Raw genomic sequence first — 27012 nt, 5'->3', positions numbered from 1 at the left:
GTTTCTCCGAGGAACATATGGCATAAAGACACAGCTGGAGATTTGAGGCTGATGTCAGAGCAGCTGACTCTACCAGATCTCACACACACACACATATACACGGGCGCGCGCACACACACACACAGTCAGGCGCGCGCTCTTTCTCTCCGCTCACATGGACGGGCGAGCAACTGCGCTCAGCTCAGTCTGAAAGTCCGCTCTTCTTCACGGAGTTTGGGGAAGATGTGTGCGTGTTTGTAGATGTGTGTGTGTGAGAGATCTGCATGGCTGGATTTGCTCTTCTCCTCCGCTGCTGTTTGATGAGAAGCGCAAACTGAAGAGAAACTCGCGGATTTTCGGGGTAAGCTGATGCTCGACACACACACAGTGTTTATATGCGGACAACTGGACAAACATCGGCGCAATCATGTACACTGCCTTGTGTTATTGAGGTAATGTTGGGTTTTATTTTCGCACTTGGTTCATTTTTGAACAGTGACAACTTGTGACAGGATTGTTTACAATGCTACTTTAATAATTGGGTCTGAAATTGCGCATATGTTTGACTTTAAAACCACATTAGCACCATTTAACTGACTGTGAACAATGTTATGATAGTCATTGGCTGATATTATCATTTCACTATGTTGAGTTAGTAAATAATACTTTTCTGATATTATATTATTGAGAAAGAAGTCATGCGAGAGTTTAAAACCAACTTTACCTCAAATAGTTAGGTAGAAAATCGTCATTGAACATTAATTTATAGCTAATGTAAGGGGCAGTTCACCCAAAAATTGAATATTCTGTCATCATTCACCAGCTTTGGCTTGTTTCAAACCTTTATGGCTAGCTTTCTTCTGTCAAACACAAAATAAGATATTTTGAAGAATGATAACTTCCGTTGTTAGCCCTAGTATGGAAGTCAGTGGTTTTCGTCATTCTTCAAAGTATCTTCTTTTGTGTTCAACAGAAAAAAAAGACACTGAAACAGGTTTATAAGCACTTGAGGGAGAGTAAATAGTGACTAGTTATTTATTTTTGGGTGAACTACCCCTTTAATTTCTTTGGGTGCATTAAAACAACCCAACATTGTTTAAAGTGTGTGTGTTTTTGAAGAAATGTGTGTTTATACTGTTGCTGCATTGCAAAAATACACTCAAAAAGTGAGTTGTTTCAATGCAATGTTGGGTTAAACATGAACTAATTCAATGTTACACTCCAAAAATTATTTTTACTTATTTAAAAAGAGCTGAAAACACAATTCAGGAGATTTGTTTGGGGAAAACTAAATTTTTTATGTTCAATCTACTTAATGAGTAACATTAATATAATGCATTTGTGTTCATGAATGAATTGTGTGCATTTTTTACAGTGTAGTTTAATTTTATTTAATAAATAATATATATTTGTATTCATTTTAACTCTTGGATTTTTGACCCAATCTTGGGTTAAACCAACCCAGCATTTTTTTTGAGAGTTTCAAACACTTGTTTTTAGTAATATTGTAATTTCTAGTGATCTATCTATCTATGTGTTCTGATGTCCACATGTTGAATTCTGTCGAATATATTTTGTATATATAAATGACAGCATTAAATGCACTCTATAATATGCTGTTTTCTGCCTCGTGCATTGAATTAGAAGTGATTTTAAGGCTGTAATGAGATTATTAGACAGCTGTTTGTGTATTAAAGGTGTGCATTGATGTTCTGCACAGTAACATGACGTTGCTTCAGTTTGTCTAAATCGTCTTTTGCATTGAATTGGAGGATATGATTTGAAGGAAAAGATCTATTATCTATAACTCTCAGATCATCTGATGAATTTGTTTGATGTGCATTTAGAAAAGCAGCTGGATAACCAATAGATTTGAGTTGTCGCGTTTGTCTTCAGTGACCTGTCAAATTATTATTGCAGATTAAAAACTCAGATTCTGAGCTCATTTAATGAAGCTAAGTTTTTAAAGCATCATTTACAGTGATATTGTGTGCTTTTATTTGTCTGTTTTTTGGACTAAAAGTTATTTAAAAAACCTAATCTATGTTTTTAACTCAGTTTGTCTGTTGTATCTGTGCATTAAAACAGCTTAGAAGCACACTTTACTCCGCTCTTACATTTCATTACCTGTGTGTCAGTTGCGTGCCTGCTAAATTAGAAGTGTTTTCCTATGAGATCAATGCTTTTTTTGCTTTTATAAAGCAGAATTTTATCGATTTGATGTGCATTTTTATAGAAAAGCAGCTTAGAAACTATTATTAATGTACAGCAGTGTGACTTTGCTCCTAAAAGCCTGTCATTTGACAGCTGTTTGACATGCATTTAGAAAAACATCCTTAAAACTCAATTAAGACTCAGCTGTTGTTTGTCTTTGCACTCAAGACATTTTCAGTGACATAAAAACTCTACTTCAGAGTTCATTTGTCATGCATTTAAAAGAAAAAGAAGCGGTTTGGCTTGTGTTTTAAATGGGCTTGGGTGTGCTTTTGTTTGTCTTCAGTCATTTGAAGAACCCTAATCTTGAGTGCATTACAACCTTGACTGCTTTTGCATTGCATTACCTGTAATGTCAGCATGCTGAATAAATAAATTCCTATTAGATCAACGATCATTTTTTGCAGACTAATTGATCATTTTTCTGTTCGATAAAGCACTAATTCAGATTTGACAGCTGTTTGATATGTACAAATCAGCTGATTTCTTAAGTCACTGCTGTGGTTTGTCATTTTCTGTGACATGGACATGCTACTCATATTTAAAAAAGCAGATTATAACCTCTAGAGTGGTGTTTTAAATGGGTTTGAGTCTGCTTTTGTTCATATTTTGGCCTGTTTCTTAAACTAAAAGTAATGAAATTATAATTCGGAACTTGTCTGGGCATTAAAAACAGCTTAAAAACACACGTTATATGACATTACCTGTTGCTAATGCATGCATTTTGAATTAAAAGTGATTTCCTATTAGATCAGATTTTGTACAAATTTTTCTGAAAGTAGTTTTTAATGTAGTAGCATGACATTTCTCTTGTCTGTCTTGTGGTTTTCTGAAATAAAAGCCTGTGGTTGTGAGCTGATTTGACAGCTGCTTGATATGTATTTCAACAAGCATCTTGATAACATATATTGAATTTACAGTGATATGGTATTATGCTTGTTTGTTTGTTAGTCTACATGCCTGTTTCTTGAACTAAAAGTCATTTTAAGAAAGATAAACTGCAATGGTGAGCTTGTCTGATGTCACTGTGCATTAAAAACAAATTAGAAACACACTTTATTATGCATTCATTGCATGTGTGTCGGTGGCATGCTGAATTAGAGGTGATTTCCTATTACAGACAAAAGTTTGTTTTTCTTTTAGTGGACTAATAATACTGATTCTAAGTGAATACTAAATATATATAGTATAACATTGCTTTTGTCTGTCTTGAAAAAAAACGCAACATGGTGGCTCAGTGGTTAGCACTGTGGCCTCACAGCAAGAAGGTCGCTGGTTCGAGTCCCAGTTGGGTCAGTTGGCATTTCTGTGTGGAGTTTGCATATTCTCCCCGTGTTGGCGTGGGTTTCCTCCGGGTGCTCCAGTTTCCCACACAGTCCAAACACATGTGCTGTAGGGGAACTGAATAAGCTATAGTGTATGAATGTGTGTGTGTGTGAATGAGTGTGTATGGATGTTTCCGAGTACTGGGTTGCAGCTGGAATGGCATCCGCTGGATAAGTCGGTGGTTCATTCTGCTGTGGCGACCCCTGGTGAATAAAAGGACTAAACCAAAGGAAAATGAATCAATATCTTGAAAAATAGTAATTCACATGTTATAGCTGTTTGATAGTCATGCAATGTTTATTTTATGAACATCACAGTTTTAATAATGTTCTGCATGCATTTTCTGACATAAAAACTGTGCATGTATTAAAATAAAATCAGATTGGCAGCTCAGAAACGGTGTCTTAAATGTGCTTGCATCTGCTTTTGTTTGTCTTCGGGCCTGTTTCTTGACGTTTTTGGATCACTAATTATGATTGGTGCATTTGATTTGCTTTTTCATATACAGTAGTATAACATTGCCCTGTGGGATAAATAAAAATGGACAGCTGTTATAAAATTGACATGCAAAAAGCATGTGGAAAACCTCATTTGTTAAGTCACCACTGCTGTTTTTCTTTGCATTCATTTTCTGTCATAAAAAAGCAGCTTGGCTTGTGTTTTAAAGCAGTGGTTCTCAAAGTGGGGGTCAGAACCAACCGGGGGGTTGCAGGACAATCAGGAGGGGTCGCTTGGTGATTTCCAAAAATCAAATTCCTTTTATTAAACTATTATAATTACCATATTTTATCTATATTCTAATCTACTTGGGCCTATTGGTGTGTGTGTGCGTTTGTATATTTACAACCACCTCAGAGAATATTGGGGGTCGTGAGTCACTGGCATTGTTGTTTTAGGGGTCGGGAGCTGGAAAGTTTGGGAACCCCTGTTTTAAAGGAGTTTTGGACCTGTTTCTTAAACTAAAAGTATTTTTAAGAAACCTGAACTGTATTTTTATGACAAATTATTTAACAAATTATGTTTCCACTATTTAGTATAGAGTACTGCAACATTGCTTTTGCCTGTCTTTTGATTTTTTTAAGATAAACAAAAATCTAATTTATAATATGACCTGACAGCTGTTTGATAATTGATATAAAAAATAAATAAAATAAAAAATTACTAGTGTTTTGCTTCTTACACTTTACATACCTGAAACTTTCATACAGCACTTCTTCATTGTTGCTCTTATAGTTGTGTAAATTGCTTCCTTCTCCTCATTTGTAAGTCGCCTTGGATAAAAGCGTCTGCTAAATGTCTAAATGTAAATGTAAATGATATACTTGCAAAAAGCATCCTGAAAACTTGAGTTCTTAAAACATCACTGCTGTTTCTCTTTCCATTCATTTACTGACATAAAAACTGTGCATGCATTTAATAAAAAAAGCAGCTTGTGTTTTAAATGAGCTTGAATCTGCTTTTGTTAAACTTCTGACATCTTTCTTAAACTTAAAGTGATTTAAAGAAACCTAAACTGATTTATTTTGTATAAATGTGTCTTAATTTATGTGTATTTAAAAACCTTTTTAATATCCAGTAAAATACCATTGCTTTTTTCTGTCTTTTGATTTCTGTGAAAGATAAAAATTTGACAGCTGTTCATGCAAAACTCATCCTTTTTCTTTGCATCCATTTCTGACAAAAAAAAAAAAAAAAAAAACTGTGCATGCATTAAATGAGTTTTGGATCTGCTTTTGATTGTCTTCTGGGCTGTTTCTCTTAACAAAAAGTAATTTAAAGGAACCTAAACTGTATTCTGTTGTCTAAATCTATCCTAAAAGATGCACTTTAAACGTTTTGATATACATTAGTTTAACAGCTTTTCTCTGTCTTGTGATTTTGTGTGAGAAAAAAAAGTCAACAGCTGTTATGTGTATGCAAAAATCATCCTGAAAAGCATAGTTTTCATGCATTCACTTTCTAACATAAATAAAAAAATAAAAGAAATATCAAATTTGACCTGACAGTTGTCTGATATGCATGCAAAAAGCCTCCTGAAAACTGCATTTCTTAAGTCACCTCAGCATTTATTTTTGTTGCTTTTTTCTGACAGAAACTGTGCATGACTTTATTTTAAAAAAGCAGCTTAGTTGTGTGTTAAATGGGCTTGGGTCTGCTTTTGTTAACCTTCTGGCATCTTTTCTGAACTAAAAGTCATTAAAAAAATAAACTGTATTTTGTTGTCTAAAATTGCCCTAATTGATTAGTATAACATTTCTTTTGTTTTGTGGTTTTCTGTGAGAGGACAAAAACTCAGCAGCTGTTTGATAAGCATGCAAAAAGCAGATTTTTCATGCATTCATTGTCTAAGATAAAAACGATGAGTGCATTTATTTAAAACAATAAATAAAAGAGCAGCTTGGCTTGTGTTTTAAATGGGCTTGGATCTTTATTAAAACTAAAAGTCATTTAAAGAAACCTAAACTCTAATATATTTCCTCCTGAAATCTGCTTTCATCCTGTTTTTCATGCATTTATTTTCTTACATAAAATCTCTGCATGCATTTATTAAAAAAGCAGCTTGGCTTGTGTTTGAAATGGGCTTGGGTCTGCTTTTGGTCACCTTCTGGCATCTTTCTTAAACTATACATAATTAAAAACCTCAACTGTATTTTGTTGTCCAAATTTGTCCTTATTGATTTTTTGGTAACTTTTTAATAAACTTTAGTGTAATATTTCTTTTTTTTTGTGGCTTTCTTTGAGGAAAAAACTCAGCAGCTGTTTGATATGCATGCAAAAAGCATCCTGAAAACACATTGGTCATGCATTCGTTGTCTAACATAAAAACGATGTGTGCATTTATTAAAACAAAAAGCAGCTTGGCTTGTGTTTTAAATGAGCTTGGGCGTGCTTTTGTTCACCTTCAGGCCTGTTTCTTAAACTTAAAGTCATTTAAAGAAACCTAAACTCCTATTTTTTCTGCTTTCATCCTGTTTTTCATGCATTCATTTTCTAACATAAAGGGCTCTATTTTGACGGTCCATGCGCAGAGCGCAAAACGCAGGACGCAAACACTTTCAGGGCGTGTCAGAACGCATTTTTGCTAATTTACGGATGGGAAAATGCGCTTTGCGCCAAGGCGCATGGTCTAAAAGGGTTGAGTTTATTTTCTTAATGAGTTATAGGTGTGTTTTGAGAATAAACCAATTAGAGTCTCATCTCGCATTCACATAGCCGGCTGCGTTGCGCCATAATCGCATTCACTATTTACAGGACGCAAAGTAAGTATAAGTGGAAAAACTGAGCATTTCACAAGCAAACAGTTCACAGTTGACAGTTTATTTTAACAGAAAACAGTTAAACAGAGCATCTACTGCGTGAGAATGAGAGATAATGGATCACTTTCACTTTCGCTCTTGGATAGGGAAACCTTTACGCACAGACATCAATTAGCCCATAAATAATTAATTGCGTTTGTTAAGCGCAAATATTTGTTTCAAAACTATTTCTAAATTCAGTTCTAATATTCCAGCAAATGAATAAATGAACATTAATAACGAAGTGTGCTCAAAAACCTGAGTTATATCCTAAAACACATGCTGTGCCTCATATGGTCTAAAACCTGACAGGTGGGCAAATCTAAGCTTGTTTTTAATAAAACAAATATAAATATGGATACAATAAATAATACTGCTAATAATAATAACATTATACAAAAGTAAATTGTTATGAATGAACTGAAAAAGCCTCCCGAGATGAAGAAGACATAAAAGCAGTGATTTTTCATATTTATGCTAGAAAATAATATGTTTTGTAATATTTTAATCCTTTATATTTATATCCTATATATATTCGTATTATATCCTATATATTTCCTTAATATTTACATTTTTTCATATGTAAAGATATTTGCCTGTTGCTCTCTTGTGTGTATTAAGCAGTGTGTAAGCGAGGCGTAACTCTGCGCTGGAGTTTAGACCGGCTTTGTTTTGGTCTAATGAAAAATCTATTATAGTTTCTCAAAATAGCAACGCGCCAGCGGTCCGCCTCAGAACGCCTTCCTTTTTAGACCAGAACGCCTATGGGCGCACAAATGAGCGCTAATGCATTTGCTATTTAAATAGCGTAGCGCAACGCCTCAAAACGACTCTTGCGCATAGCTGAAACTACCAAAAGACTACTGCGCCACGCCTTGCGCCACACTGCGCCGGGTGTATGATAGGGCCCAATATCTCTGCATGCATTTATTAAAAAAGCAGCTTGGCTTGTGTGTTAAATGGGAATGGGTCTGCTTTTGGTCACCTTCTGTCGACTTTCTTAAACTAAAAGTCATTAAAAAAAAACTTAAACTGTATTTTGTTGTCCAAATTTTTCCACATTTTTTTGTAACTTTTTAATAAACTTTAGTGTAATATTTCTTTTGTTTTGTGGTTTTCTGCGAGATTAATGCATTAATTGGTCATGCATTCGTTGTCTAACATAAAAACGATGTGTGCATTTATTTAAAAAGCTTGTGTTTTAAATGGGCTTGGGTCTGCTTTTGTTCACCTTCAGGCCTGTTTCTTAAACTAAAAGTCATTTAAAGAAACCTAAACTCTAATATATTTCCTCCTGAAATCTGCTTTCCTCCTGTTTTCATGCATTCATTTTCTGACATAAACACTATGCATGCATTTGTTTAAAGCAGCTTGGCTTGTGTTTGAAATGGGCTTGGATCTGCTTTTGTTTGTCTATAAATGTGTCCTTAAGTCCACATGTCACGAATGGCCACCCAGCGTTTACTTAACATCCAGTTTTTCCTGTTTTTTTTTCCCCGCCAGGTTTTCGTCCATAAGAATGGAGTTCCCCGACCACAGCCGGCAGCTCCTGCAGTGTCTGAGTCAGCAAAGACAGCAAGGTTTTCTCTGCGACTGCACGGTTCTGGTAGGAGAAACTCGTTTTAGAGCGCACCGGGCCGTGTTGGCCTCCTGCAGTATGTATTTTCACCTCTACTACAGAGATCAGCTGGATAAACGAGACGTAGTGCTTTTAAATAGTGACATCGTGACGGTTTCAGCGTTCAGTTTGCTGCTCGAGTTCATGTATGAAGGAAAGCTGGAGTTCAGTGCAATTCCTGTAGAGGACGTCCTGGCGGCGGCTAGCTATCTGCACATGTACGACATCGTAAAAGTCTGCAAATCCAAACTAAAGGAGAAGGAGCTGCTGCCTGAGGAGCAGCAGAAGGCCAACGGTGTCAATTATGTGGCCGAAACCTGCGTCCTAACAGCTGGAAAAACAAAAGCGCATGTCAGTAGTTCGGCCTCGTCCCAAAGGTCCCGGGATGACACGGACTGCGCGCTGGATTTGTCTTTGAAGCCAGTGTGGATTGGGGAGTTTTCAGGACAGCTGGCCCTCGACAGCCAGCAGCAGGACACCCAGACACTTGTTAAAGAGCAACACGACGTGCTGTCAGAGCAGGAGGACGCTGATCCGGCCAGCCCCGAGAGCCGGCGCTTTGGGAATAACGGCAGGAGTGCGGCGGTGACAGGGTTCAGTGAACTCTTCCCCCGAAACAAGCATGAGGATCTGATGGAGGAGGAGCTGAGTGGTGTGCGCTCGCAGCGGCAGCTGGGGGACAGTGAAGGAGACGATGAGGAGGATCTGGCATCCTCAGACATCTCCACATCAAGGTTATTATTCCTATAGTGGTTTACATTTATTTATTTTTTATTTATTTTTTGCATATTCATTGTTCATTCTTTGTTTTGTATTTATTTATTTTATTTTTTGGAGACGATGAGGAGGATCTGGCCTCTTCAGACATCTCCACATCAAGGTTATCATTATTGTTGTGGTTTGCATTTATTTATTTCATATTTCTCAGTTTTATTGTATAGGACTACGGTTGCAATCAGAATTACTCGCCCCCCTGTTTATTTTTTTCCCTAATTTCTGATTTATAACTGATTTATTTTATCTTTGCCATGATGACAGTAAATAATATTAGACTAGATATTCTTCAAGACACTTCTATACAGCTTAAAGTGACATTTAAAGGCTTCACTAGGGTAATTAGGGTAACTAGGCAGGTTAGGGTAATTAGGCAAGTCATTGTATAGCGATGGTTTGTTCTGTCTACTATCGAAAACAAATATAGCTTAAAGGGGCTAATAATTTTGTCCTTAAAATGGTGTTTAAAAAATTAAAAACTGCTTTTATTGTTGCCGAAATAAAACAAATAAGACTTTCTCCAGAAGAAAAAATATTATCAGACATACTGTGAAAATTTCCTTGCTCTGTTTAACATCATTTGGGAAATATTTAATAAAGATAAAAAATTCAAAGGGATTTAATAATTCTGACTGTAACTGTATATGTCAATGCACTTAATCACTAGGCTATTGGAGCAGACATAGATTTGCATTAATTCATTCATTATTTATTTTATTAATTTTTTTTAGTTTAACTTATTTTTAGGTTGTTCATTTATTATTTCGTTTTATTAATTAATTTTTTATTGTGTTATTATTTTATTTTTGATTTTATCATTTTTTATTTTATTTATAGATTTGCATTCATTCATTCTTTATTTTATTGTTTTTTTATTAATTTTATATTTTATTCTTTTGAGACCACAAGGAGGATCTGGCCTATTCAGACATCTTTAGACATTGTAGTGGCTTGCATTTATTCTTTTTTTTTTCCAGCTTTTTTGTATAGGACTATATGTCAGTGCACTTAACCTTTAGGCTACTGGAGCAGACATAGATTTGCATTCATTCATTCATATTTTATTTATTTTATATTTTATTTTATTTTATTTGATATGAGGAGGACGAGGATCTGGCCTCTTCAGACATCTCTATATCAAGGTTATTATTAGTATAGTGGCTTGCTTTGATTTAGTTATTTATTATTTTTTGCTTATACATTATTCATTACATAGATTTACATTCATTCATTCTTTATTTATTGTTTTTATTAATTTTTGCTGTTGCTATTATTTTATTTTTTATTTTATTTTATTTTATTTGAGACGAGGAGGAGGATCTGACCTCTTCAGACATCTCTATAGCAAGGTTATTATTATTGTAGTGGCTTGCATATATTTATAATTTTTTTTCAACTTTATTTTATAGGACTATATGTCAGTGCACTTAATCCCTAGACTATTAGAGTGGACAGATTTGCATTGTTTTATTCATTCATTTTTTATTTTATGTTATTTTATATTTTATTTTATTTTTAAATTTAATAAAAAATTTTACTTTATTTTATTATTTTATTTTTATTTATTTATTTTATCAATTTATTTAATTTATTTAACTTTATTGTATGAGACAATAGGTAAATGTGGGAACCGGGCATCGAACTTAGTGCTATATGTTGGGACATAACCACTAGGCTATTGTAGAAGACATAGATTTGCATTCATTCATTTATTATTATTTAATTTATTATTTTATTTTAGTTATTTAATTAAAATTTTTTGAGAAGACAAGGAGGATTTGGCCTCTTTAGACATCTCTACATCAAGGTTATTATTCTTATAGTGTCTTTTAATTAGTTATTTATTATTTTTTTCTCCTAGGACAGTCACAAATCGAGCGCACTTCCACATTGCACAATAAGGTCAATAGGACAGAAGAATTAAGACCAGGTTATTATTATAATGTCTTGCATTTATTTATTTATTTTTCCCTAGAAATTCTTCAGCTTTATTGTATAGGACAGCAGGAAAGTGTGGGAGCGGAACTAGGCTATTGGAGCAGACATCGATTTGCATTTAGTTTTATTTTGTTTAGTTTTATTTTATGCAGTTGTATTTTATTTTATTTATTTTATTTTATTTTGTTTTACTTTATTTAATTTAATTTTGTTTTGTTTTGTTTTATTTTATTTGTTTTATTTTGTTTTACTTAATTTAATTTTGTTTTATTTTATTTTTTTATTTTGTTTTATTTTGTTTTACTTTATTTAATTTTGTTTTGTATTATTTTATTTTATTTTGTTTTATTTGATTTTGTTTTATTTTGTTTTATTTTATTTTGTTTTATTTTATTTTACTTAATTTAATTTTGTTTTATTTAATTTTATTTTTTTGTTTGTTTTATTTTGTTTTACTTTATTTAATTTTGTTTTGTATTATTTTATTTAATTTTGTTTTATTTGATTTCGTTTTATTTTGTTTTATTTTATTTAGTTTTATTTTATTTTACTTAATTTAATTTTGTTTTATTTAATTTTATTTTTTTTGTTTGTTTTATTTTGTTTTACTTTATTTAATTTTGTTTTATTTAATTTTATTTTATCTAGTTTTATTTTGTTTTGTTTTATTTTATTTTGTCTTTGTTTGCTGAGGAGGATCTGGCATCCTCAGACATCTCCACATCAAGGTTATTTTTCATATAGTGGCTTGCATTCATTTATTCATTCATTTTCAGCTTTATTGTATAGGACAGTAGGAAAGTTTGGGAGGCTGTAATTGAATTTGGCACTTAACCACTGGGCCAGGGGTGTCCTGCAGAGTTTAGCTCCAACTTGCTTCAACACACCTGCCAGAAAGTTTCTAGTATCTCTAGCAAGAGCTTGATTAGTTGGTTCAAGTGTGTTTGATTAGGGTTGGAGCTAAACTCTCCAGGACACCGGCCCTCCAGGACCGAGTTTGGACATTCCTGCATAGGCTATTAGCGCTGACATAATTTTGCATTCATTTATTTGAGTTTTCAGCTTTATTGTATTGGAGAGTAGCAACAGTGGGAGCCTGGAATCGAACTTGTCGAATATGTCAGCACACTTAACCACTAGGCTACTGGTGCTGACATAGTTTTGCATTTATTTATTTTTTCTTTAGTTGACACATATGTAGTAAGTGAGGCAGCCGGGATTAAAACTCAGGTCGCTGTGAGTCTCATATAAAACAGTGCATGTGACCACTAGATTATTGGCGCTGGCATAGTTTTGCATTAATATTTTTTTTCTTGAGGGGTTTTCTACCTTTATTGCTTTGACTTAATTCTGCAATGCTGAAGTGTGCTGATTTTTGCGATTTGTTTTAAATCTTCTGATTCAGTTAATGACTGGAGCGACTATGAATAATAAATGTTGGAAAACTACTCGCGCTACAAACAAGTGTGTTCATGACTGTAAAAAGTTAAAATAATATAACATGACAATGTAAGCAAAATCAAGCAATCAATTATCAAGCAATCAACAAAAGTCAATGGAAATGAATGAGAGCCTTGAGGTCTCGAGCCAATAAGATTCAAATGGCTGCTCTCACACGAAGAAGAAAGGTCAATAGGACAGTACAGTTGAGTCCGCAATGTGTGGGAAATCGAACTCAGGTTACTTCAAGAGCTATACGGCTATACTAGACCAGTGGTCCCCAACTTTTTTATCACCGCCGACAGGTAATTGCTTGACAAGGGGTGGATGCTAGGCCATCATCTGTTTCCTCAAAGGATGATGAGCTGATAAAACATTGCTGCAACTCTTATACAAGTTTTATTTATAGAAACTGCGCTGCATTGTTTGGGTGTTCTTTGTCTGAGATAGTCTACCGAAACCTTTATATTCCATACAAAGTCTGAAGCTGATTGGTCAATTTTTGTCACATGACTCACGGTGCGCTTGTGGCAGTTGAGATGTTTTCAACTGGGTGCGCCTGGAAGATGCGAGCGCGTCACTCTGAATATAGGTGCGCAAGCGGCGTGTTCTCCAGCAGTTGATCTTCTTGCACAGACATGCTGGATTCACCTGATTTGTTGACAAATAGATTGCGCATTCATTTCTAGGTAATTCGCGTGTCCTTCACAAGGAAACTGTCCAAAGACGTCTGTTTCTAACTCAGTTTCCTGCTTGTGGGTTAAATTTAGGCATTCAAATGACCGAGACGTAAGCGAGAGAGTACGCTCATTTTTCTAAATAAAAGATCGTCCAGATTCAGATAATAAATAAAACGGAAACATTTCATGATTTCTTGTATGGCCCGGTATCAGTTGATCCACAGACCGCTTGGGGACCACTGCACTAGACTCTTGGAGCAGACATTATTATTGTTTAGGACAGTAGAGACAGGGACGTGTGGGAGCTGGGAATCGAACATGTATAATATATCAGCACACTTAATCACTAGGCTATTGGCGCTGACATAGTTTTGCATTTATTTATTCATTCATTTATTGTATATGACAGTAGAATTAGAAGAGGAAAGTGTTGGAGTCAGGAATCGAACTCTGGTCACAGTAGCCGCATTTCCACTGTCGGGCCAGTGCGAGCCAGGGCTTTTATCGGGCCGGGCCAATCGCCCGGGAGGTTGAGCAGTGAGACCGAAATCATGTTGCGTTTCCACTGTCTGGCTCAGGGGCGGACTGGGACAAACTTTTAGCCCTGGCACTGTTGCCACACCAACCCACATTACCACAACGACACAGCCCCACCCACGGACACGCACATTCACTATTTATTTCAGTGTAAAGATGGTGAATAATATGACATTCTTGCCAGATTTTGATTATGTCTGGGTAACCTTGGATTGGGTCGGCCCATCTTGAAACCAGGCGGCAGTTGCCGATTGGGCCAAATGCTTAACATTTATTATTATTATTTTTATTATCATCATCATAATATCACAACTAGCAAGAGATAAAAGCTGTCTGCACTTAAAAACAATACATACTAAAAAAAAAACTGACCAGCCCACATTTAAAAATTGGTCCGGCCCTTCTGGCATTTGCCAGAATTGCCAGATGGCCAGTCCGCCCCTGGTCTGGCTAGTAGCTTGCAAACCCCGCCCCCAGAACATCCCCCGAATCAAACGTCACACAACCCGCCCACTTCAGCGGGAATCAGGCAGATAAAGCTCACCATCACATCATCACCAAACCATTAAAATAAAGACAACCGAAACAAACAAATGACACGTTACTGTACAGCAGTACACTATATGTTTATACGCACAGGCCTGTGTGTTTCATTCATTATATCCATTTACTCGCCGACCAACTGTTGGCATCGAACATCAAGTGGTTTCGCCATTAACGGAGGGACCCTGCGCAGTGAGCGCACCATCTATAATATAACACCACAGAAATTCTCCGGTAACAACTCGGTATGAAATGTACTTTATAACATCCTCATTTTGATAGACGCTGTCAAATATTCAACCCAAATGTTCCGGAGAGACCTGAAACATATTAATATTTCCCTATAGGCCAGTGGTGCTCAACCCCGTTGCTGGAGATCGACCTTCCTGAACAGCACTTGATAATTACAGGCAGGTGTGTTTGATATTGGTTGCAACTGAAATCTGCAGGGAGGTCGATCTCCAGGAACAGGGTTGGTCACACCTGCTATAGGCTATATGACACTTCATAGGTAAATCCCCTTTATTTAAGGATGTTGGCATGTTGCATATTATTCTGTGATCTTTAAAGGTTCAGGACACCCTGGATAACTTTTTTTTTTTATATATTAACAGATTTGTGTGTGTTGAGCATCAGTTAAGACAATGTTAGCACCTGTCAGCTTTAATTGTGGGGAAAACTGGATAATTTTGAGCTTTTGTCAGCTCATTTCAGCTTCCGGGTTTAAAATGATTTTTGGGGCGGGATCAAAATCGGCGACGTAGCGCAGTACTGCAAGTGCAATGATGACGCGTCGGTTTCTCATTATTATTCATAGCGGAGTTTTCTTATCCTATGAGAAGAGCCGGCTGCTTAATTATTCATGAGACCTGCCAGAGTCAAGCCCGAGCTGTGAGACACGTCACGGACCCACGGGCACACAGTATTTAGCCGTTCATGAAGGCTCATATGCGTTTGTTTCCATGATCCACGGGGTTTGTTGCATGTTTTCCCCCGCGATCTTGTCAGGGCCGATCATACAGCAAAGCTGTGTGTGTGCTGCTTGCAGTTTTGTCAGGAGAGCAGCACGAGAATTAGAGAATGGCGGACGCTGTCTTTTATCAGGAGTTCATTCACATTCAGACACATCGCCGTGCTGCTGTGTTCGCCTAAATCCTCCAGATTACCAGCAGGGTTAATGGTTAAAATAGACAGGTCAGGAGACCTGCTGCACTGAGTCTGCTGGATACGGGGATTGAGGGAGAAGTCCTCATTTATAGTGTTTACATGAACACACTTATCTTTATAATTATATAAATTGTGTTTATGTGTATATGAAATTACCAATAACAAATGTAGCAGGGCATTAAATTACTATTTATTTCTTTGCATTTTAACTTTGTAAACTATAAACTCATGCATCTCCTCACGGTTTGTCTGATTTTGTGAGCTAGCTTCGTTCGCTCACGTTCTCCCCTGCTGGCCACGCCCACTCCAGTTCGATCCTCGCGAAGCTCCACGCCCATTAATCATGCATTTTTTGAAAAAAATTCTGAAGTAGACTTGGGGGGTGTCATGGCCCTTTAAGTAAAGGGAAGTGTTCAGTGTATCAGCACATATGAGCAAGTAATAAAATATAGCCTTGATTTCGTTGCGCTCGGCAGCATTCACTAATAAATCTCGACATTTACAATTTCATTTTTACATTTTACCACGTCATATATAAACCATATAAACATTTGTTTGAGGACACAGAACACATTTTGTATTTGCAGTTTTCCCTGATGTGTTTGTAAAGCGGCGCTGCGCAGGACTGGGTGACAGAAAAGAAGGTCGTTTCTGCTTTCACTCACCCATAAATGCTCTGTTTGCATGATTTGATTAACATCATCATCTCCAAATACTTTATAAATAATATTTTAAACCTCCTCGGGTGTTTATTGCTTTTTGAAAATATCTAAAATCAGAGAGGCCTTTGTAAAATGAGAGTTTAAAATGGCTTGAAACGGTTTAATTTATATATTGTATATACAGTTGAAGTCAGAATTATTATCATCCCTGTTTATTTTTTCCCCAATTTCTGTTTAATGGAGAGAAGATTGTTTCAACACATTTCTAAGCATAATAGTGTTAATAACTCATCTCTAATAACTGATTTATTTTATCTTTGCCATGCTGATAGTAAATAATATTAGACTAGATATTCTTCAAGACACTTCTATACAGCTTAAAGTGACATTTAAAGGCTTCAATAGGGTAATAAGGTGAACTTGGCAGGTGAGGGTAATTAGGCAAGTTATTCTATAGCGATCGTTTGTTTTGTAGATTATCGAAAAAAATTAGCTTATAGGGGCTAATAATTTTGTCCCAAAAATAGTTCTTAAAAAATTAATAACTGCTTTTATTCTAGCCGAAATAAACAAATAAGACTTTTTACCAGAAGAAAAAATATTATCAGACATACTGTGAACATTTCCTTGCTCTTTAAAATACCATTTGGGAAATATTTAAAACAATAATAAAAAAAAAATCAAAGGGGGCTAATAATTCTGACCTCAACTGTACCTACATTTTTATAGCTTTTGTTTGCTTTATGTTGGTTTATTTATTTAATTTGCCTTTATTAAATCTGCTATTTGTAATTCTTTAAATGATTTCTATATAGGTTAGGGCAGCTGTTCTCAAACTTTTTTTATCAAGTACCACCTCAGAAAAAAATTGCCTCTCCAAGTACCACCATAATGACCAGTATTGAAGTACAGTAGCGTAGCAAGCCCAGTAAAGCAGCTACAGCTCTGCAGGTCTAAAATGTGGCAGATTAATTTATATTATTAAGAATATTTATTATTGTCAGCCATTTTAAACATTATAAAAAGTCTGAATGTTAACACTGTACTGTGCTTATATGTAAAAAAAAATAAAAATAAACAAACAAAAAACTAAAAACGTCAACATTTAAATTGAAATGTGATTTTAAAAGCTGAAAATGGTAGGTTGATGTTCTTAAAAAGTAAAAAAGAAAAGTGCTAAATGTAGCGCCCTCAACGCCTGATGAGGGACAATAATGTTAATAAAAACACAGGAAACACGGAGCTGCTGCTGCTTCACGTCAGAGTCTGTGTATTGTTTTTTTAAATGAATGCACTTAAAAGTATACTTTTACATTGTAGAACAACATATGTAAACATCTTCACAGATATTATATATATATACACATATCACAAAACAATCACATACATATTCCCTGCACATTACTGTTATAAATTCCTATATAGTAAAATAAACTATTCACAGTTTAATTATTCTATAACACACACACACAAAGGCTTATAACCGACCTACACATATATCTCTCTTTATATATACATTGTAACCAACTATGGGAAATAATAGCACTTTGTGACTTTATAATTACTTTTGTAACAATATTCCCTTTGTTAGTTGTTGTTGATACGTATAATATACATTCACTTGACCGTTTCTACAGTTGGCATTTAAATCATCATATCATCATGTTACCGTTGGAATTACAGTGCAGAGCGTATATATATATATATATATATATATATATATATATATATATATATATATATATACAGTTAATACGAACTCTTATATATATTAATATACACTATCAGGTTAATTTAATAGATGACACTTGTTGCTTTCATATCTCTAACGTATATTCAACACATTTTGATAACAATTTCAATATTTCATACCTGATGAGGGACAATAATGTTAATAAAAACACAGGAAACACGGAGCTGCTGCTGCTTCACGTCAGAGTCTGTGTATTGCTTGAGCAGCAAGCCCCTCCCCCTCATTAAGTATGAAGTAGAAATAGCCAATCGGAAACATGTAAATCATAGCATCACATTACATTAATTTACAATATTTATTTTCTATTTTCTACTTAATAAAACGAAAGTGTACACACTAGAAAGACAAATTCACTTTGATTTTTAATTTCTAATAATTCGTAACCACTTCACGTACTTAAATGTAAAGTATTAACATATAGTAGCCAATTCATCAACACCTGGAAATGTTGCCTGGACCTCAGAAATAGAGGCTACATCTCATATAATAAATAATATGTCATATTCATATATAAATCATATTTTATTAATTTTGAAATATATGTAGCAAGTACATATGACACATTTGATATCTCTGCGTACCACTAGAAGGAAGCCCGCGTACCACTAGTGGTACACGTACCACAGTTTGAGAACCACTGGGTTTGGGTATTTTATCAAGGTTTGACACAAATATGGTCTACAAATATGGACACGTCATTTGTGAAGTTTTTTGTCTTTCTCTTGTATTCAGATTGTGGATTGTCTCCAAAATAAATAAAAAAAGAAAGAAAGCTGCTCGCGGCATCAACAAAGCTGTCAAGCGAGCGCTCTTTTGCCTGGTCTCAAACTCACATACAGGCATCTAAAGAGCACGTATCATACACAAACACCTTTTAAACTTGACAAACACTCTCGACAGCCTTTACTGGCTGCTGTGTCTTTAATATGGTGTAAAGATTAGTATGCGTTATTGAAACATCAAGGAGGACGCAGCAAAGAAAAGTCACTTATTAAAAAAAAACTTTATTATTTTATGCAACAGCCTCACATTTAAAAGGGAAGCATAAGAGCGATCATAAGCAAAAAGACCCCTAGCCTAGCCTGTAAGGTGTTTTTTAGAATAGTCTATCTTAAACTATCTTAAATCTTTTTTCTTTCCCTCATTTATTTATTTGTTTGCTGCATGTACTCGTGAGCGATTGGAAAACTAGTGTAATGGCGGCAAGCCATCTTTACCAGACTCGGGCAAAGTCCGCCTCTCCTTTCACTCTGCCCTGAAGCCCCAGCCGGCCCTCTTTGGCCCAAGGTATTCGGCGGGCTGAAAAAAGGCCGGCCGCTGGCCCAGAGAAAGCCCCGCTCTGGCCTGATCAGGCCCTGGAAGTGACAGTGGAAACGCGACTGGCCCTGGCTCGCTCGCTTTAGGCACGATAGTGGAAACGCAGCCAGTGAATGCTATATATCAGCACTCTTATGCCTAGTTCAGACTGCGTGATTTTAGCCCCGATTTCGGCTCGCCGACAGGTTTTGAGAAATCGCCCACAAATGCCTAAAATCACAAGCAAATCGCTGCTCGTGCACGTGAGTGACAATCACACAGTGTGAACGATCAAAGACGCGATCTGAGAGAATCGCCGATGAGTCGCCGATGCCTGCGAGATATTGGGCGTGCTGAATTGAGTTTTGACTGAAAATAACATCAGCCATCGCCTACAGCCAATGAGAGAGCAGCTTTCACTTGCGTGTGTGTGTGTGTGTGTATACCTGCTGCAGGCCAGCGGGAGGCTGGGGGAGAAGTTAAAAGCTCTTTTTCGGTTTATTTGGACCCACGAAATGGAGGAAAAACTAGTGGAGGTTTGACAGGACTCAGGAGCAACCGTGTCTGTTTGACGTTTCATACAGAAAGAAATTAGTTTATTATCAACGTTGAGGAGAAATGGCTAATTCCCTTTAAACCCAGGTGAGCAAACATGTACATGTTCTACCCTATTAAAGGCTTCTTTCTCATTATGTAGTTAATAACAAAAGATATACGACGTGTGTTTGGCTGTGAGACGTAGTTTGGACGACGTTGTCGGCGATTCTCCCTATAGTAAAGTCATGCAGTGTGAAACCCCCTGTCGCCGATTCATCTTGCAGTGTAAACAAAGCAGCGACGAAACGCCAGCCCAGATAGTCAAGCAGTGTGAAAACATCTGTGACACGACTACTTTGAAAATCATGCAGTCTGAACTTGGCATTAACCACTAGGCTATTGGTGCTGACATAGTTTTGCATTTATTCATTCATTCATTCATTCATTGTATAGGACAGTAGAGTTGAGAGAGGAAAGTATGGGAGTCGGGAATCAGCCGCAAGTGCTTTATATCTGTGCATTTAACCACTTGGATATATTGGTGCTTTTTGCATTTACTTTTTGAAAACTTTTTTCTTTCTTCAAAATGTCAAGACCACAAATATATTTCTGCTGCTTTAACTTAATTTAGGTTTCCACTAAACTGAAGTTATACAAAGTTTAACCTAATATCTTCAGTCTGTTTATATTGATGCAAATTGAGATGACTAGAAATGTTCTTTTGATTTGATTTGTTCATAATTAACTCTAAAAATCTTTTTGCTAGTTTTTATTTTAACCTCTTAGGGCCCAATGTGTTTTTTTCACATCCATTTTTCATTTCTCTTTGCTATTTGGGCTTATTGGAACCTAATTAGAATAAAAACCTAAGCATCATGTTTTGATATGAATCTGATGTACTTTTAGAGAAAAATTATGTCTATATATGTGGTTCCAATTTACATAAAATAAACTTTCCCTGATTGTTTTTAATGCATTAATATCACATACATATTTTGTTTTGACTATCAGAGAGAAAAACAACATTTTTTGCCCATTTTGGACAGTTCAAAATAGGGTTTGGGACATTTCATATGCTGCAAAACAGTTGCAGGATGACACAGTATGTCTGTAACCAAATATAAAACATCCAAAGTATTTTAAATAGCCACTTAAGAGCTCAAAATGTGCCGTCCGCATATGTGGATACTCAAGCCCAAGGAGGTTAAGTTAGTTTTTCAGTGACTGTTGAATTTATTTATATTATTTCACCCAAAGCTGAAAATTCTGTCATCGTTTATGAACCTGTTTGAGTTTCTTTCTTCTGTTCAAGAATTGTGAAGAATGCTGAAAACATGCAACCATTGACCTCCATAGTCTTCGTATTCATACTATGAAAGTCAATGGATACAGCCTTCCAACATTCTTCAAAATATCTCCTTCAGTGTTCAACAAAAGCACCTCAGGTTTAGACCCACTTAACCCTTGTGTGTTGTTCAAATTGACTCATTTTTGGTTGTGTTGGGGGCTGATTTTGCCTAATTGACTTCTATTGTAATCACATGTATTGATTGCAAAGCATGACAGCGTATAATCATGCATTCCTTATTGTTGCTGGTTTTCCCTGTTGGGAAGAGGGACAATGTGCCATTTATACTGTTGATCATCAGCTGGCAGCATTAACCCTTTAGATTAGGCCTGTGCTAAAGAGTTTCAGCCTTTTAAATGGAGTTCAGTGAAGTAAAACAGCAGAATATAGTGTGTGTGTGTGTGTGTGTGTGTGTGTGTGTGCAGAAACACACACTGTGTTTACTGTGTTTTGAGAGCTGACATATCAAGATAAGTGCACAGACACACACACTCTCTATACTCCATATAACCATTTAATTCTGAGCCAGAAACTAAGCTTTTTTTTTTTTTTTTTTTTTTTTTGCTCTGCAACTGATGATCAGCAGTATAAATGACACATTGTCCCAGCAACAATCAAGAACGCATGATTATATACTGTCATGGCTTTTCCATTAATCAATGTGATTAAAATGGAAGTCAATGGGGCAAAAACAGACCCCAACATAACCAAAGGGAGTCAATTAAACCACTTAAACTCTGCGGACCCCGTACCGGGTCCATGACGTCATCGACTTTCGCTTCAAGATTTAAAGGGCCAGCATTGCACCAGACCTCCTTAAGTGGTTTCGTTTGAAAGTGTAGAATCTATATTGTATGCACATATGCATCACTTTGGTTTTTATTTTACTGTACAACAGTTATTCACACTTAAATACACAGTATTTTGCAAACCGAGCTGGGGATTTTACATTGGTTCATTTTCATATTTTTCATATGACACGTGTACAAGTTATAGCTCAAATGAAAGCTCTTGCCAGTGCCCATACGGTTCTAGCATTCTTTTTACTGAATTATATTCACATATCAAACAGTTGCCGAATGAATCGCGGTGTTTCCATGATGCAGAAGTGAAAACAATACATTCATGATCAATAAGCAGCCCCAGATAGCACAGACAGCTGTCATCTCTTACCTTATGCTGTGTGCTTCAGGGCCATTCTCCTCTGTTTTTGAGGTGATGTGCATAAGTAATCCTTTTATATGTCTGATGTGCTCCAAACACAGTGAATTATGTTTGATCAAACAAAAGAATAGTGAAATATGAAAACAATGATCACTCCCTGTGGCTTGTACAGCACCTCTCATCAGCTATAATACAATAACTTCTGCATAGATTATGGTGGAGACATTTTTCTTTTTTCCTATGATTACAGACATGTGCAGGAGCCACCCAAATTAATTACAGCACGCTAGACCACACACAACCTAAAAAGTACACTTTCACATTTGAGTTTATAAAAAACAATACAAAAAGCGCCTCTTTTTTTAAGTGTTTATTATAACACAGACAACATATACAGATATTTTAAACACTTTCAATAGTGTTTTATGAAAATTCAAAGGGTTTTCTTTAAAATGATACCAAATTTCTGCATTTACACCTCTGCATGTGGATTTGGGAAGCTTTTAAAATTTGGGTAGGCAAAATCCAGGCGGAAATCCCAAAATAGCAGCAGAGTTTAACTGGTTAAACAATACACAAGGGTTAAGTGATTATAAAGAGGAGTTTCTTCTGTTGAACACTGAAGAAGAGGTTTTGAAGAATGTTAGAAGGTTGTAACCATTGACTTTTATAGTATGAATTATGAAAGCATTTTCCCAAAATATGTGTCAAGATAAGATTTGGCGCCAAAAATCATCCCATTTGCTGAAACACAGAAAGTTGTGGCCAAATTAAGCCTCCAAATCACCCGTCAGTGGATGAAAACGACCCAACAGCACACACGGGTTAAAGGAGAGTAAACAGTAGCTTCATTTAAATGTCAGCTTTTAATCCATTTAACTAAAATGTATTTTACATGTCCAACATTTTGCCTAAAATGCCCTTTTCTCTGTATGCAGTGGAGTCCTGCTGTCGTCGGCTGGTGCGCAGGTGTGTGTGTGTCCACTCTGCAGCAAAGTGTTCCCAAATCCCCACGTCCTGCAGCTCCACCTCAGCTCACACTTCCGGGAGAAAGACGGCGTGCGCTCCAAACTCTCCCCGGACGGATCCGTGCCCACGTGCTCGCAGTGCGGGAAGACCTTCTCCTGCATGTACACACTGAAGCGGCACGAACGCACACACTCCGGGGAGAAGCCGTACACGTGCGCGCAGTGCGGGAAGAGTTTCCAGTACTCGCACAACCTGAGCCGGCACGCCGTGGTGCACACCCGAGAGAAACCGCACGCCTGCAAGTGGTGCGAGAGACGCTTCACGCAGTCTGGAGATCTGTACAGACACATACGCAAGTTCCACTGCGGCCTCGTCAAGACACTCGCCATCGGATAACACTGGAGCCAGTGTGTGTGTGTGTGTGTGTGTGTGTGTGTGTCATTAGCTGGAGGAATAATAATAAGCATAATCATGATGATGGTGATATCTAGTATTTGCAAGGTGGAAGGAATGAAAAACACAACAATCATGTCTCTAGGAATCAACAATCTGATGCACTTGGGATTTTGACATATGCATATATATTTATTTATGCAATATATATATATATATATATATATATATATATATATATATATATATATATATATATATATATATATATATATTATTTAAAAAAAAACATTTTTATTTATACAACAGTTCTGTCTGGTTCTCGAATCTGATTGGCTGATAGCCGTGATATATTTAAGTATTATCAGCACCCGTACAGCCTCTTTACCCTTTGTGTATTACTCCGCCCACATACAGCCAGCAACAAGTTGAGACACTACAGATCTTAAATGTCGATAGAATCTTTAAAAGATGCTTGCTCGGCTGTTTAACTGTCAGCTTATGATTTAAATCCTACGCAGAAGAAAGTAGTTCCTCATACAAAAGGGTTTTTGAGACTCTCAATGTTTGATTTTGTTTTTATATACACAATTATGCCGTCAAACTGTTGTATAAACGCAATATCACACTCGTAGTAGTGCGATATGGCTGTATATCTGCACTTGTGGGGGCACTAAGGCACTCGGCTTGCAGCCTCATGCCAATGCACACCTCCCACCAGTGCCGATATACAGCCATATCGCACTGCTACTCGTGTGATATTGCTCATATATATATATATGCCCATATATATATATATATATATATATATATATATATATATATATATATATATATATATATATGGGCAAGATAATAAATAAGAATAAATACATTTATGCATTCACACACATGTATTTATACAGGAATAAATACTTTATTTACTTTCATATAAACATACACAAGTTTTTTTTGGGTAACACTTTATAATAACTACACACTTTGAATCATTTATTTATTTATTAAGCATTAGAAAATAGTGAATTCATTATCTGTTGAGCATTAACTCTACATTAATAGACTTTAGTAAGCAGTTTATACACAGCAAAATCCTCTGAGTAAAATTGACTCAGTTGAGAGAGTGTTTGGTTCCTCTTTAAATAAGGCCAAACAGGTTGGTAATAAGTCAACCCAGGCTCATTTTAAAAAACGTAGTCCCGTGGACGTTTCTGGAGATGGAGAAATACGTCCTGGGAGGTATGTAATTTTGCAGTTTTTGTTTTCGTGAATTTAGAAATCTCTAGAATCTAGAGGCGGCTGTGTGCGCTTTTTCGCATCTCAAGTGTCTCTCGCGAGTACCATTCACGCCTGTGCTGTTCTCGCTTAAACCCACCAGAGGCCGCTGTCGAACGATCGTCTGTCTGAATGATTGACTGTGTGCAGAGCCGGCGCGTCCATAGAGGCGACCTAGGTGGCCACCTAGGGCGGCAGTATAGAGAGGGCGGTGTCCGCGATACCTCCCTTATGCGTCCTCAGTTATGTCCGCAACACCTCCCTTACCACCCGCGTCCTCAGATATATTCGTGCATAGACGACAGAATAGAAAGGGTAGCGTCAGCGACACCTCCATCAGCACCCTCGTGTTATATCCGCGCATAGGGCGGCAGAATAGAGGTCCACGACACCCGTGCGTCTTCAGTTATATCCGCGCATAAGGCTGCAGAATAGAGAGCGCTGTGTCTGCGACACCTCCCTCCCTCCCTCAGCACCCATGCGTCCTCAGTTATATCAGCGCATAGGGCGGCAGAAAAGAGGTCTGTGACACCTCACTTCATTTTCATAACCGGTCACTTTCATTTTTCACATTGGGATTGAGGGCGGCGTGATCGTCCTCTGCCTAGAGCGGGAGTTCAGCTTGCTTGCTTGCTTTTTACCAATTGACCCGCCCGCCTGCTTACTTCCCTAAACCCAACCAACGATTTAAAAAAGCCGTCCAGAAAAAGAAAAGCCCTCGTCTGATTTTTACCACGTTTTTAGATTTCACCACATTCTCACCCTGTATTTCACTTGTTCACTTTTTTTCTGGATTCTGTTTTTGTCTTACCTGATTTCTTGAATCGCTCTTCCCCGGACTCGAACCTGGTCAGTATCGTAGTCAGCTCCTCTCTGCGGCTCAAATCCGCCGACGTACACGGCGAGCTAACTGGACAAACTGGTTGCAGCGGGAAAGCCCTCCACACAGAGGTAAGCAGTCAGCCGGTGAGCGTGAAAAGGAACGGCGTCACACCAACCCGTAACATTCGCTTTAAAAATTAAATTCAGCCATAGGTACCTCCGGCTACATAATCCGCGGTCTCCAAAAACATCCACGGGACTACATTTTCAGAATGAGCCTGGGTTGTAATAAGCTGCTGTTTGTGGAGTTGCTTAATGATCCTCTGCTGAGATTTTGAGAGATTTAATGTTTTAGTTTATTTCATCTAAAGGCCCGTGCACTCCGAGATACTTTTTGCTCACGTTTTCTGTCAACATGTTAATGCTAACATTAATTCACTATTTGTTAATGCTTAATAGATGATTCATAGTGTGTAGTTATTATAAAGTGTTACCGTTTTTTTATTTATTTATGCAGTAATATAGGTGCAAATAAAATAAATGTACAAATATATTATATATATATATATATATATATATATATATATATATATATATATATATATATATATATATATATATATAATATATATAATATATATAATATATATATATATATATATATATATATATATACATACACACACACTGTACACTAATGCCTAAATATAATGCATAAATAATGCATATTAATTTATGCATTATACATAAATAAATACTTATAAAGATTTACTTGGGCATACATACATTAACACTCATATATGCATAAGTATATATGTTTTATTTATTTATGAAAATGTATATATATATATATATATATATATATATATATATATATATATATATATATATATATATATATATATATATATATATATATATATATTTAGTGTTGTACTCAGAATTATTAGCCCCTGTTTATTTTTACCCAAGCTCTTTTTAACAGAGAGATTATTTCAAGACACTTCTATACAGCTTAAAGTGACATTTAAAGGCTTAATTAGTTTAACTAGGCAGGTTGGGGTAATTAGGCAAATTATTGTATAATGATGGTTTTTTCTGTAGACTATGGAAAAATATATAGGTAATAATTTTGACCCTAAAATGGTTTTTAAAAATTAAAAACTGCTTTTATTCTAGCCAAAATAAAACAAATCAGACTTTCTCCAGAAGAAAAAAATATTATCAGACATACTGTGAACATTTCCTTGCTCTGTTAAACATTATTAATATTTAAAAGAGAAA

The 27012-nt window shown here is 36.1% G+C and overlaps 1 protein-coding gene and 2 long non-coding RNA genes across 4 annotated transcripts in view; 2 read left to right on the top strand and 1 right to left on the bottom strand.

The window, feature by feature from the left end:
• The first annotated feature begins 152 nt into the window (after positions 1-152).
• zbtb42 (zinc finger and BTB domain containing 42) lies at positions 153-23695 on the top strand. 2 transcript variants are annotated; one of them, XM_005158562.6, is made up of 3 exons: positions 153-340; positions 8319-9167; positions 23211-23695. In XM_005158562.6, the coding sequence occupies exons 2-3, from the start codon at positions 8335-8337 to the stop codon at positions 23635-23637; spliced, it is 1260 nt and encodes a 419-aa protein (XP_005158619.1). In that variant the 5' UTR covers positions 153-340; positions 8319-8334; the 3' UTR covers positions 23638-23695. The 2 variants fall into 2 exon arrangements, with proteins under 2 accessions (XP_005158619.1, XP_073784133.1); XM_073928032.1 differs by lacking the exon at positions 153-340 and having other exon boundaries at positions 8167-9167.
• The window catches only part of LOC141378500 (uncharacterized), a 171226-nt gene continuing 152926 nt past the window's right edge, over positions 8713-27012 (bottom strand). The window contains exons 2-3 of the long non-coding RNA XR_012393182.1: positions 12966-14028; positions 8713-9485 (exon numbers count right to left, since the gene is read on the bottom strand). This is a non-coding gene — a long non-coding RNA (uncharacterized lncRNA). The remainder of the gene's footprint in view (positions 9486-12965; positions 14029-27012) is intronic.
• Positions 12077-16833, top strand: LOC141378497 (uncharacterized). The gene is made up of 4 exons (XR_012393177.1): positions 12077-13845; positions 14260-14692; positions 14838-14915; positions 15913-16833. It is a non-coding gene; the product is annotated as an uncharacterized lncRNA (long non-coding RNA).

The sequence above is a fragment of the Danio rerio genome, chromosome 17 (genome assembly GCF_049306965.1).
Source record: "Danio rerio strain Tuebingen ecotype United States chromosome 17, GRCz12tu, whole genome shotgun sequence".
Lineage (NCBI taxonomy): Eukaryota > Metazoa > Chordata > Actinopteri > Cypriniformes > Danionidae > Danio > Danio rerio.
The sequence above is the reverse complement of the archived record's forward strand: the minus strand, read 5'-3'. Positions and strand labels throughout refer to the sequence as shown.

Bases quoted from the DNA above. Each gene is read 5' to 3' on its own strand.
- zbtb42 (XM_073928032.1), top strand. From the start codon at position 8,167: ATGCATTTGTTTAAAGCAGCTTGGCTTGTGTTTGAAATGGGCTTGGAT. The intron at 9,168-23,210 runs GTTATTATTCCT...CTCTGTATGCAG, and splicing joins TCAGACATCTCCACATCAAG to TGGAGTCCTGCTGTCGTCGG.